General features: G+C 39.4%; 1 protein-coding gene across 1 annotated transcript in view; it reads left to right on the top strand.

Annotated features, from left to right (window-relative positions):
• The window catches only part of SORCS3 (sortilin related VPS10 domain containing receptor 3), a gene marked incomplete at both ends in the record, with an annotated part of 267,292 nt that overhangs the window by 184,645 nt on the left and 69,193 nt on the right, over positions 1–13,454 (top strand). The window contains one exon of the mRNA XM_079535589.1: positions 2,212–2,330. Coding sequence (XP_079391715.1) covers positions 2,212–2,330 — 119 coding nt within the window. The remainder of the gene's footprint in view (positions 1–2,211; positions 2,331–13,454) is intronic.

Genomic DNA, 13,454 nt, shown 5'->3' on the forward strand with positions numbered 1-13,454 from the left:
CTTAGTTTTGAACCAAAGGGCAGACAGATTTGAAGACAAATTTTTTCTTCTCTTGTTTTCTTTTGCAGATTTTGTGTTGTAAAATACATGAAAATAAGTAAACAAGAGACTAAGCAGAAAAATGGGTAGGATACGACTCTCCTTCTCCACCACCAGCTTCCTATGAATATTAATCTGGTGCATTCTTTGAGTGTATTTGATTGCTGGTGTAGCACACTCAAAATGACACATTTCTCAGTAGGCAGGAAGCTAGTTGTCATGTCAACACTTGTGGTTTATTTGCATTTATTTGTGACAAGTTTTTATTCCTCCTCCCATTCTGTCACTCAACAGCAGCAAATTATCCCTTTTTCAGAGGGATAAGAATATCCAGGCGACTGTGTGGGAGAACATACTGGAGGGAATGAGCTTCTAAAAATACAGCTTCTGACCTTTCCTCCTTGTTCTGCCTAATTTTAGTGCTACCTCAAAGACCAAATCAGGGCTGCTGAGCTCTTTGAGTTGAACGAAGATATGGGGAACCCTCTTGTTTTCTGAGAAGTTGCTTCAATGTCTTAGATTCCACATGCAGGACATTAATAACAACTCCAGACCAAGTCTGGACATGTCAGTTGATGAAAAGCCTTAATTTATCCCACCTAAGAATCTGACTTCTCTGCTGCTGCTGGAATTTTGTGTTGGAAGAAAGCACAACTCCTCTGATACTCCAGTTATTTGGCACTGTCTCTAGGTCAGACATATTCTAGTGTACGCCATATGCATTAATTATCCCAAGATAACTGGCAGCTGGAACTGGCAACCATTGCTGCTGCTTCAGCATCATCAGTGGGACTGCCTTTCATTTTAGCACCAGATGTACGCAACTGCTTTGAATCAGCTGTGTAGCCTTTATTAACCTGGAATTCCCAGTGCATCTAACAGGTCTGCAGCCTGTTGGACCTTCAGTCCATGAAGCCAGTCATGAGCTTCTATTAGATTCAAGTTTAATGTCTGTTTGTGGCATTTTTTGGAGTCAATATCTCTTACTTGCTTTGTTTTCACTTTGCATTCTTAGAGTCAGTAAGTGGGACTTGGTGATGGAAGGCAAAACTGCCAAACTTGGAAAAATTTGGTTTTGAACCTGAAATGGTAGTTAGCATTGTCAGAGAATCTCAGCTGTGCCCCTCACTGCTTTTCAGTTAAACGCGTTTTGCTGTTTCCAAAGACACAGACAAAGGACAATAACAAGTTTATGGGATTGAGAATCCTGTAAGCAGCTTTGCCAGGCTACTTCTCTTTTGAAGTTCTCTTTTATCTTTTTGGGCACAGTTCAGCAAGATCCTTACTAATAGGTGCCGTCATGGGAACTAAAAGCGCTGCATCAATCTCACCTCAGCCATTATAAGCTCAGCTTTCTTCCTGTATGGTATGTTCTCACCCTTTATAGAAAAGTCAACAAGTGCTTGAAGCTAAGAAGTCTGTAAAAGTGCTGCAGTGTAAAAGATATGACCCTTTTATCACTGCAGCCATCATTTTAGTTGTATTTTCGTTTTCTTCCTAATTTGCACTTCTCAGAAGAACAGTTGAAAGGCAGAGATGACATATTTAGATTACATACATCCAGAGACACAGTGCTATGCTGTGATGGTTCTGTTTCACATTTTTTTTTCTTAGCTTGAGTGAAACAATGCTTAATCTCCTGTAATCCCTGCCGAATTGTTGGAGGTGATCCTGTCTCTGCTTAACCTCTGTGCATCTGGCTATATGACTGCCTTCTTATTCAGGCCCCTTTCTTGTAGCACCTTGACTGCCTTATGTGTTTTTTTCCTTCATATTCTTCTTCCACTCTTATTCTTTCTCTCAAGCAATGCCAAGGACTGACAGGGCATGCCATTACCGTGAGGGGCTTCCTATCTTCCCTCCAGACACAAGCATTATCAGTTTTGTGCCATGTTAATTATTTGTATCCTTCACTTATGGTTTGAACTCTACTTGCCTGGGGAATGTCTGCACAATGGGGAAGGGAACAGTAGATGTGAAAGTGTGATAAATTCCTGATCCCAGTGAACACTTATTTTAAAAGATGTAAGTAGATCTTATGCTAATGTTTAGGGAGCTGGAGATGAGATTAAGACTTCCCATTAGAGACCTTATTTTGAACTGCTGATGACGTTTTCAGACAGCAGGCTCCTGTATGGCCGCTTCTCATGTGTACATATTCTCCCATTACAGACACCCACTATTTGACCTGTCGGATCCAGGAGTGCTCAGAGACCAAAAGGAGTGGGCCATTTTCACGCTCCATTGACATCAACTCCCTTGTTGTTCAGGATGAATATATCTTTATCCAGGTACGTTGACTTGATAAGAACATGACATGAATTCTGACTGCGCAAGTTATTTGTTCTGTGCAAGAGAGAAGGCATATTTTTAGGACAAGTGCGTGTGATCACAAATCACAAAAAGCAGGGAGTGAGTGTGTACCTGCCTGCTGTAGATTGGCTATGCAGTCTGAAGCAAAACAATTGATGTCTCTGTTACTCATTTGTCTCATACTGAATCTGATATATTTTGAAAGTTCACTCATCAATAATCATGAGGGTCCATGTGTGTCACAGAAACTCTAACTTGCTATTGTTGTGTCTACTTGAAAAATGCAAATAAGCTATTGATGAACTGAAAAGAACAGAGAAGAGCAAAGGAGAGGAGTGAGTGATCATTTTAACAAATGGAAAGGTTTATGCTAATTTGACAGACTAGTAACGCTAATGGATTGAACAAAGATTTGCAGTGGGAAGTAAACAGCAGAGAGATTGAAAAAAGATGTTACAGGGCACCTTCAAAGTAGAGGATGGCTGTAAATTTGCCAGCCAATTGATGATGGTTTTGTAGATGAGGAGAAAGTGACAAATTAAATGAGAATCTACCTGTTTATGAGATTTTCTAAAAAAAAAAAAATGGAGTGTGGCCAGTTCTTCTTACCTATGGAACTGTGAGAATGAATCATATGATATGAAAGAGTAATTCCTGAAGATGTGCCAAAAGTGAAGTCTGTACTCTATGTTGCAGTAATTTTAGGATATAGAAAAGTCTGGAGACAGGGATTACACGCATGCTGATGGTAACCAGCTGTCCCCCTTTCTGAAAAGGGTGAATGAAATGAGATGAAGCTTTGAGCCAGGTGGTAAAGGAAAGATACGTACTTCCTTTTTGGCTAAGACTGGCTTAAGCTAAGCTCCTGTTTCTCATTCTTGAGGGAACATTTTTCTTGAATGCATCCAAATTGGAAGTTCTGCTCCATTTGTTGTGAAATTGTGAGTTTACAGGGAGGGCTGATAAATTCTGCAATGGGATTAGGTGGAGGATTGCATCCATATGACCTGGGAAGACTGCAATATGGAAACTGTGTGCATATGAATAGCACTGGGGCCTCCTCATTGTGTGCAGAGGAGCGAGCTGTCCTGGAGAAGGCTGATTGCTGTTATACTGGGATTGCTGAATATACTGGGAATGTAGCTGCTGCAATTTAGCAAGTCACAATTTCACTAAAGGCAACGTCTTTCCAATTGGTATACTTTCCAATAGGATGTACAATCCAAAGAGTACTTTTGAGAGATTGTTTTTATCTGGCATTTTGTACTCATGGCTGAGGGTGTTGTATAGAATCCAATCCTTTATGGCAAGCACGAAGCCCCACAGGTGTTTCCCATTCCGTGTCTCTCACCTATGTTAAAAGAAGGCTGATCTATTTTGAAGCCTGGGACATCTGCCTGGTGTGTGCATGCCTCTGCCTCAAGTTAGCAAGGATGGAAACAGTCCTCCAGGCTCACTAATAGGTGCTAATTGCTTCAAGTTTAAAAGATAAATGTGTTTGTATACAAACATGCGTGTGTATATATATGTAATACTTCAAGTGCCTTGAATAGCTTTAGCACTGTTTTATTTCAGCATAGTTGATGTTCAAAGTGAAAATCGCATACTGACACTTCTTAAAAATTTTAAATGCACAAACTGAATATTTCTGGTTTGGGGAGAAGGCTTTCCCTTTCACAGGTTTTCTATCACTTTTCCTTCCTTTTTAACGTCCCACTTGTGGGATTTCCAGCCATCTGCCAGCCTGTATTGGCTGTAGAAACTGGATACTGATTGAGTCCATGGAGTACTCCAATAACACTTCAGATTAGCTGCACATGCCTTGCTGTGCTGGGGGTGTGTTAAATCCAGTGTGTTCAGCACATGGTCGATGGGTTATGCAGTGTTTGCCTGGTACATATATAGGAGTGATGTGTCCTGGATGTATTAGTCTCACAAACCATGTGAGTCTCACAAACCTATTATGGGATATGTTAGATTTGCTGTGCATAGCATCTCATGTATGTCATTCTGTCTGGATAATCTAGGACAGGAATATGGGAGCCAGCTCTTCTGAATTTTAAATATTAGACAGGTGAATAAATAAATATCAGTTTAAGTGTTAAGAACCTGGTGAGGCTTAATAACTGCATAAATGATAGGTGTATGAGTTTCAACCTGTCAGTGCTGAAGCAAATCAGAAGTAATGCTGTAAAGTAGAGAGTAGAACGTTTCTTGTAATGTTCATCATGAAAGCATTATGTTTTCAGTCTAAACTGGTAGTCTGTGTTCCCCTAAAGTGAATAGACAGATGAAAACTATCAAAAGCAATTCATTTTCTCCCAGAGACTTACTGCAGGATGCAGAAGGTCTCTCTCTGAATGTACTTTTCTCATTAATGGTAGAAGATACCTAATTATGGCTTAGAGAAGACCTTAACTTTTCAACAGCTAAAATTAAGACAGGTGTATCCCAGCTATTTGTGTCATTTTAGATTATCTGTATGCAGTTATTCACTAGTGCATGTCCCTTCTAATCAAATTGATAAGCAAGCCTTATCGTTAACCTGTATAACTTTATACCCAAAGTATGTGTAATATTATGGTGCATAATGCACAGGGAAGGAAGAATATGGAAAATGTTATAAAGTCCTTAAAAGTAAACGATTCCTGTATGTGATGTGGTGTTGTGCAGTGCTTCTGGAAAAATCATCCTGAATCACGGTGCAAAGAAATAAAATGAGAATGCTTGAAAGAAACTTGTTTTTAAAGAGAGGTTGAAAAAACTCAGGCTTGGCTACTAGGCATATAACATAGGTAAATAACATAGCATGATGAGAAAAGTAAAAAGCAATGAAGAAGGAGCAAAGAAATAGCTATGAGGAGAGAGTAGGAAGAATCCTTATGAATAGAACAGTAAACGATTACTCTGAATTTATTGATTGGCTTTCTGCTGGATTGATCAATAGTTGTTGAAGGATGCCCAGCACAGCTCTAAGATTGGGTAATTCTGTATAAGTTGATCCATTAAGAGAAAATTTTGCCCTCTGTTATGTGTTGAGATTTTATTCTGTTCCCAGGATTGCTCCGGTGCAGCCAGGAGCCACTATGAGCTCCTTTCTTCATAGATAGTACTTAAAATTCATAGAGCTTGCAATGTGAATTGTGTAGTTGTGAGAAAACCTTGGAATATGATATAAAGTGTGAATTTATTTACTGTACCAAAAAGGAGCTCATTTCATGAAAGTAAAGGAAATATTAGCCACAACTTTGCCATTGAGGTCAACGTCAGTGATGTTCAATTACATAGCTGTGCAATAGAGGAGCCAATAATTTCTCCATGGTTGTGCCACGCCTTTTCTTGTAAGTGTTGTCTTATAGTTGCTGCAGAATTTGTATCTCTTTCTAAACTCAGGCACAGAGATAACCTGAAAACTGTCTGTAAGAGTTGACTTCCTGACAATTACCTGAACTGCTATGGTATTCTCACATGCACAGCCTATGTTAAAGGACTCAGGGAGCAGGGATTGGCTTTTGTTTTATGTATGTGTCTGGTTTATTGATGGCTTGTAGAATTTCTACAGTAAAAATAAATCAGTATTGTTCTGGGGAAAAGATTTTTTAATCAAGTCACGTATCAGGGTTTCTGAAGGAATTGTTCAAGTTGCTGAAAAGAAACTAGAATGCAATATGCTTTAATGAAAATGGGGATTATTTTGCAGAAAATTGTATTTTTAGTGAGAAGCATTGTTTGGAGGAAAAACTTATTTTTTCTCTAAGTAAGAAAATAATGTCAATGTTGTAGCTTTTTAGAGTAGCTATGAAAAGGAAGAGCTGAAACATTCTGTGTAAGTTTCCTTGCCAACAAACGAAAAAGTTCCACTGAAAATGCAAGAAAGCATGAGCAAACGTCTTCACTTACTGCAGGGAGTGGAAAAGTCTGGGATGAAAAAGTTTCAGTACAGTGTTGCTTATTTGTGATGGTCTGAGAATTAATGGAGGTATTAAAAATGGCAGTGCAATTGCTAGGAATCAACTTTCCTGTAAAACCCCATTATTTTTCAGAAAGCACCATTTATGTAGGCAGACCTAAAGCTGGCAGAGGGAGCTAATAATTGCCAAGTCACTCCAGGTTACTTAAGGGTAATGTAGTTATCTCAAGTGTGATAACTCAGTGGGTGCATGGAGTGCTGGACATGTCTGTCTACCAATGGAGTCTGCAGACACTTCCCAACTCAGTGCAGGCCTAGCTAAGGACTGGATTTTCACACAGATCCCCAGGTGTCAGGTGAGGGACAGTAATAAAGATGAAACTCTCCAGTTTAGCGTGAAGGTTGCTGGCAGTACTGATGTTACAGTGCTGGTGGCCTGAGGATGCGAGTGAGATCAAGTTTACAGAGATAGGCAATATTTTTTATGAGATTAGAATTGATGGAGGTAGAAAATGCACAGATAAACTTTTGGGCATACTCCTAAGAAACTTGGGGAAGGATTTGATATGTGAAAAATATCTCCTCCAACTCCCACCCCTCAGCTATAGATGTAAGTCTCACAGAACATGTTTCTCCTCCCTATCAATCTTCTTGTGTTCTCCCTGTGTAAACTCATTGGTGTGTGGCTTTCCTCCCAGAGGTCATGCCAGTTCAGCTCTGCATCCAGTTAACGCTGTCCCCATTTCTCTCTTAAGTTTGTGTCTCTGTGAGTTGATAGTTGATAGACCCTCAAGGTAACTTTGGCCTGTTTGATTTGAACTGGCTGTAGGTCAGTGCAGAGATGTGCGGATGGGCAATCAATATCCATCACAACTTTTTTTTATGCCTTTATTTTAGTCTGGGCTGGTAAAGGAAATCTGTACCACTTTCAGCTGAAGTCCATTTGAAGTGTGGCTCAGACTTTCAGTGCTTCCATGGCAGTGACAGAGTTTATGGGCACATCAAAGTCTTGTGAGTTTTAGAAGAATCTAATATCTGGTTTGAATTTGCCAGTCCAAGTGAATCCCTTTGGAGATGGTTGTGATTTAACCCAGCAAGCAACGAAATGCCACATGGTGTTTTGCTCGCCCACCTCCCAGTTGAATGGGGGAGAAAATTGGAAAAAAAGGTAGAACTCGTAGGTTGAGATAAAAGCTATTTACTAAGACAGAAAAGGAGGAGAGAAAGAACAGAAATGATAATGACATATACAAAACAAGTGATGCATAAAGCAATTGCTCACCACCTGTGAACTGATGCCCAGCCAGTCCCTGAGCAGCAGCTAACCCTGCACCGGCCAACTCTCCTGTTTTATACTTTTTTCACATTATATCGTACTGCATGGAGTATATACCTTTGGCCAGTTTACGTCAGCTGTCCTGATTCCGTCATCTCCCAGCTCTTTGTGCCACTCAACACTGGTGGAACAGTATGAGAAGCTGAAAAGCTGAAACATCCTCGATTCTATATCGCACTGCTCAGCAACAATATAGCATCAGTGTGTTATCAACATTGTTTTTATTCTAAAACCAAAACATGGCATCATACCAGCCACAGTCAGCTCTGTACCAACTGAACCCAGGACAGAGATGGACACTCAAATCTGTCTCTAGGGCTAGAGCCTGGTGGTCTCACCTTGTAAGGACAAGGATTGGAACCTGCAAGCTCTATTTGAAAAGGGTCTCCTGTGTACATCAGGCTCTACTCCATTTCCAGTTTAGATGAGAAGTTCCTTGCACCATTAACCAGAGAGGCATGCTGAGAGGCACTACATTATCACTTTCCAAGGCCTTTATAGAATGAGAACATGGGAGCCTCTTTCCTTTTCTACTCCCATAGCATAATTTATCAAGGTGCAGGCTGAAATTCATAAGAGGGTTTTTCGTGCCTGGTCCCCACGTACTTGCAAGGCATTCCCATATTAATCACTGCTATTGTCTTTCCCCTGACCCCTTCTCTTGGAAAGATTACTTGCATCTTTTTATCTGCTTCTAGCATCTTTTTATGCTGTTTCATCTGTGATCTGACCTTCTGGGAACCTCAAGAACCACAGCTGTCTCTTGACTCTTGATTCCTCTGATTTAGGTTGTCCTGGGATATGTGAAGGTTTCATTCCCTAAAGCCAAGCTGCTCTGGTGGTTGTCCTTTCTTCTGAGAGTGATATGATGAAAGTGGGAAGTGTAAGGTAGCATGGAAGACGTGTCTTGGCTGGTATTAATAACCCTCCTGAATGAGATGGGATGGCAGCATTAACATTTAGGAGCAGAGGATGGTGGTCAGTCACAGCTTACATATGCAGCAAGCATTCCATGTGAAAAGTTTAAGTCAAAACACTCTTATTAACCCCCTGAAATAATTTTGTACTTAAAAGTTTTTGCTTAATTCAGAGAAATGTACAGCAGAGTAGTGTCTCAGTCTGCTCACTCAGATGAGTAAGAACAAGCAAACCCAGAATTTCCCCAGATGTTCCTATGTGATGCAGCTTTGTGCAACTCTCATAATACAGATCCAAATAATTCCTCTGGCTCACAGGAGCAAACATTTCTGCCAAAAGCTGTTCAGGCAAATCAGTGTTCTTTCTCATCAGAAAGTCTCCTTAGAGCACACAGATGTCAGCATTTGCCCATAATTACTGGTAGCTTCTTGTGGCACCTATCAGTGATATAATGTTTTATGAATGCTTGGCATCTCATCTGTGTGTGTCCAAAAATCTTAGCTGAATCGAATTCTATTTTAATCCAAATTGATGTCTTTATGAATGCTAGTTGTTTTTTTTTGTTTGTTTGTTTTGTTTTTTTTTCTTCAGTCTTAAAGAAAAATTTATTTCTAGCTTAAGATCTTAGATGGGGGGGAAAAATTCTCTTTAAGATTTTGTAGAGGAAAAGAAATTCATAATTATTGTGTGACATGTATCTTATAGGAGAACAATGTAGGATGAGAGGTAATGGCTTTAAGTTGTGCCAGGGGGGGGTTCAGGTTGGATGTTATGAAGAACTTCTAAGAAATAGAGGTGATGCATTGGAACAGGCTTCCCAAGGAGGTGGTGGGGGGACAGTGGTCTCACTGTCCCTGGAGGTGTTCAAGAAAAGCATAAATGCCACGCTGAGTGACGTGGTTTAGTGGGCATGGTGGTGATGGGTTGCCTTTGGACTGTAGATAATCTTAGTGATGTTTCCAACCATAATCATTCTATGATTCTATGTTAAGCTTAGCTCAGATAGTTTATTACTATTACTGCTTATAACTATGGTTATTTAGAAAACTTGGATAGTAAGACATGAGCATATGTTTCAGGTTTATTAAGTATTTAAGGCTGGCTTTGAATCAAATACGTGAGTAGACATTGATCACCAGTCACAGCTGAGATGGTAGCAATTCATATGGATACCCAACTTCAGCTCTCAAGATGTCAATTTAATAACTTAAGTAAGAAATTTCCCCAAGAATAAAGAAAGGAAAAGTGGCTATGTATTCTCCTGTATTCTCCTTTTCTTTTCTTCCTCCCTTTTTTTTTTTTTTTTTTTTTTTTTTTGAAGCCTCTTAGTGAAATGAGATAGAAGGGGAGAAATTAAACTTTGATTTCCTGGTCTGAAGCCTTCTCATTATTTTCATAGAGGCTAAATGCACCATGTTCAAATATATCTTTCTTTCCTCAATTTTTTAACTAGGAGCCAAAGGTCTTAACAGAAATCAATCGGTGCAATTTATTTTTAACTTCAGCCTGCTTAGTTCTGATTGATTTTTATCTTTGCAATCGATGGTGGAGAGAACGGCTTGACGGGACAATGGAGCACTCTCCAACTTGTAGGGTTGGTCTTTGAGTCTTTTATTGAAGAAATCATTAAAAGCTTATTATGAAACTAATAGGATGAAGATGTTTAAATGATGAACATGATTACACTTGTTTTACTGGTGAATAATGCCTGCCACAGCTGATCTTCTCTTGCCCCTATTTAAAATGCTGGACATAGCTCCAGTGGGAGAAATTAATCCATATAGATGAAAGAAAGTGCATGCCATGTGCTAGTTAAAAGCTCTTCTTAAGGCAAGATAGGCACTAAGGAGTTAGCTACTTTCCTATTCACTGCTGGGTATTTTCCATCCATTTCTTGCACTGTTTCATCTTTGCTATGCCAAATGTTACTGGGTTTGGTGAAGCTAAACATCTGTTGAAAAAATAGATTAGCATTCTTCTTGCCTTATTTATTTATTTACTTCAATATATTTTCTTTCTGTGGCTTTTTGAGCTGTACTTTTTATCACTCTCTACCCTGCTCACATCTTATATGATTTATCAGCAGTGTCTGCAGCTGGAGATGTAAAGAATTGCCATGGCAGACTCACGTTTCCTCTGAAATCCCTCAGGAGATTGAATACGTACAATTATTCACCTCTCTTAAGTTGGTTTCTGTGTAGGTAGTGTATCTTTGCAGCTCTAACATGGCTGATATTTGGTACAACTGTGCATGTTTTCTGAAGGAATTGCTTTTAAAATTTTTCCCGTATTTTCACTTAAGACTTTTTATTCTGTTGTGTGCCGTCACAGTTTTGAGGGGAGAAGGGCATGAATGAATGGGTATGAGGCTGATATAATTAATGCTGCTTTGCCTTAACAAAAATTTGCTGATAAGTCTGACACTCTAATGTGTGGCAAGTGTTAAAAGCCTGCTGAATTTTCCAGGCAGCTTGAGTGTGCTTAGCCCACTACATTACTATAGAAGCCTTTCTACAGCATGGAACTCTATCTCCTCACACTCAAGTCATTATATGTTGCCTTGATGACTGTGCAAAAGCTATGATACTAATGAAAACGAGGGAGATGATAATTCAGGCTAGATTGTACCTACCTCAGTGTGGCTTATGTACGGCAGTGGGGAAGCTCAGCACACAGAAACATCTGGAAGATGATTAGTCTTGGCCATGATGAGTAGTCAAGAAAGAAGAGTGTTATTTGGGGATCATTCAGGTGTTGATCCCTCCTGAATCTCTTGTTTGAATGGCTCTGGCTCTGAAACAACCAAAATTCTTTGCTAAGGAATAAATCTACTTGTCATAACTCTTCCATACTTTAATCCTCAAATTGACTCAGGAGATTTTATGCCTCCAAGGAGAAAGGGTAACTAGTGTTAAAACAGTGAGAAGAGATGCCAGGGCACACTGTGGAGGTGGAAAGCACAGATCAAGGGTTCCATTACAGTTTTATACATCATTTCTCATATTTTAATTTCTACCAACTTATTTCATGTTCTCTGGGAAGGAGAGAGCTCTACAAGCTGAGCTAGCTGTTTCATCAAGAAGTGAGAAATTTATTGGAAATAACATCCGAAGATATACTGTCAACAAGGAAGTTTAAAATTTGGTTCTGTAATCGACTGAGTTGCCATTTACTATACTTTATATGATGTAGGAGGTAAATTACTGGAATTACGAATGTCTAAACATGTTTAATGATTGTAGGTTGAGCTGTGCTATTACCAATTGTCTTTTCATATGAACATTTTCAACAATGCAAAAAAATAAAATAGATGTCCTGTACAATAACTGTGCAGGACAAGTGATTGTTTTCCTTGTAAACTACCCAAGCATATAAAGTATATAGAAAAGAGCTCTCTGTTGTCTTATGCTGTGCTCTCTGTACACTGTAAATGTTTCACGACAAGACTGTGCCTCTGACATGTAGTGTGTGTGTGTCTACATCAGTGCATAAGTGCATACATTCATCCTTTCTGTGAGTTCTTTGAGCAGCAGGAAGCAAATGTGCTCTTGCTGAGCCCAGAGTCATTTTGGAGATTTAGTCATTCCATGCTGGTTACAGCAGTACTTGTCTTATGCTGGAAGTTATGTTTGCCAGCATCAGCAAGCCAGGAAGTTAAGATGAAGTTCGCTATGCTGCATTCATTTTCCTGACACCACTTTGGGTGTCTTTATGTTCTTGAACCTCCTTATAACTTGTTCCACTTGTCTTCCTAACTCTTCTGAATGATAAATGTGTTTTTTTGTTTTATGGTTAGGTAAAACCCAAATCTGCTTTTAAAGAGCCATACCAATGTTTCTAAACATGTCTCAGAAATTGTAGAGATGAATGGATTCCGTGACAGATTTTCTAGTATTCTGGAGCCTTGTGAACATATTTCTGTTTTCTTCTGTGTTTAATGCACTGTCTTTTGCAAATTGGGATGGATGATGATCTAGTATTCTATAGATGATCAGAACTCTTATGTTTTTTAAAGAGAAACTTCTCACGTTTCTCTTAAATGCCAACTAATGTGAGACCACCCTTTCATCTTTGTAACAGAACATGGAAGTATTAAAGAAGAATTAGTAGATCATGAAAGAGGGAAGGAGGAAGGAAGAATACAGGTTGGGAAAGATAAATGTGTTTAAAGGCAAACACATTTGTCCAAAGGAATCATTTCCACTGACCAGAAGCCAATTAAACACATAAAATAGAAATCCAGAAAAACAGATAAACCAGCCAGTCATTAGCAAAGGAGAAGGAAAAAAGACAAACCCAGCTAATTCTGTACTGAGCATGACAAATGAGCTCACAGCAAATAATTGTGTGACATTCATCAAATGTAAACTAAGAGGAGGCATTAGAGAGGATAACACTATCATAATCTCTGGGATTTACAATGCCTGAGATTTTGCTCATAGGGAAAGTTCATCAAAATAAATTAAGTTGGTCCTTCCAAAATTCATTCTCTACCACAATGCTTGCCAAAATTTTATTGAAGGCTTGATCATTTTTTTTTGGAATAGTTATAACCCTGGATGTAAATCATGCAAAAATGAAGTTTTGGCTGAGATAATCTTCATGCAACTCCTGCCAACAGAATTTGTGGGTTGCTTCCTATTAACTGGCTCAGAAAGATCGCAGGCCGCAAAGATTTTTACTTCTAAACCTTTGTCAAGGTGACCTTATTGCTAGGTAGAGTGCTGAAAGAGAGTGTATCTAATGTACGGTGAATTTGAATGGTGTTTGAATCCTAAAGTTTCTGCTTTAAAGAGTCAAAAAGCATACACTTGTAGTAGTATGTGTCAACGGTTTAAGGGCTGGTTCGGCCCGGTTCCGTGACGAGCGGGGCGGAGGGATCCGCAGATCCGCGCCTCCAACATAGTCAGCTCTTGGGAACCCCCAATCACCCCATGA

The sequence above is a fragment of the Tetrao urogallus genome, assembly GCF_951394365.1.
Source record: "Tetrao urogallus genome assembly, chromosome: 5".
Lineage (NCBI taxonomy): Eukaryota > Metazoa > Chordata > Aves > Galliformes > Phasianidae > Tetrao > Tetrao urogallus.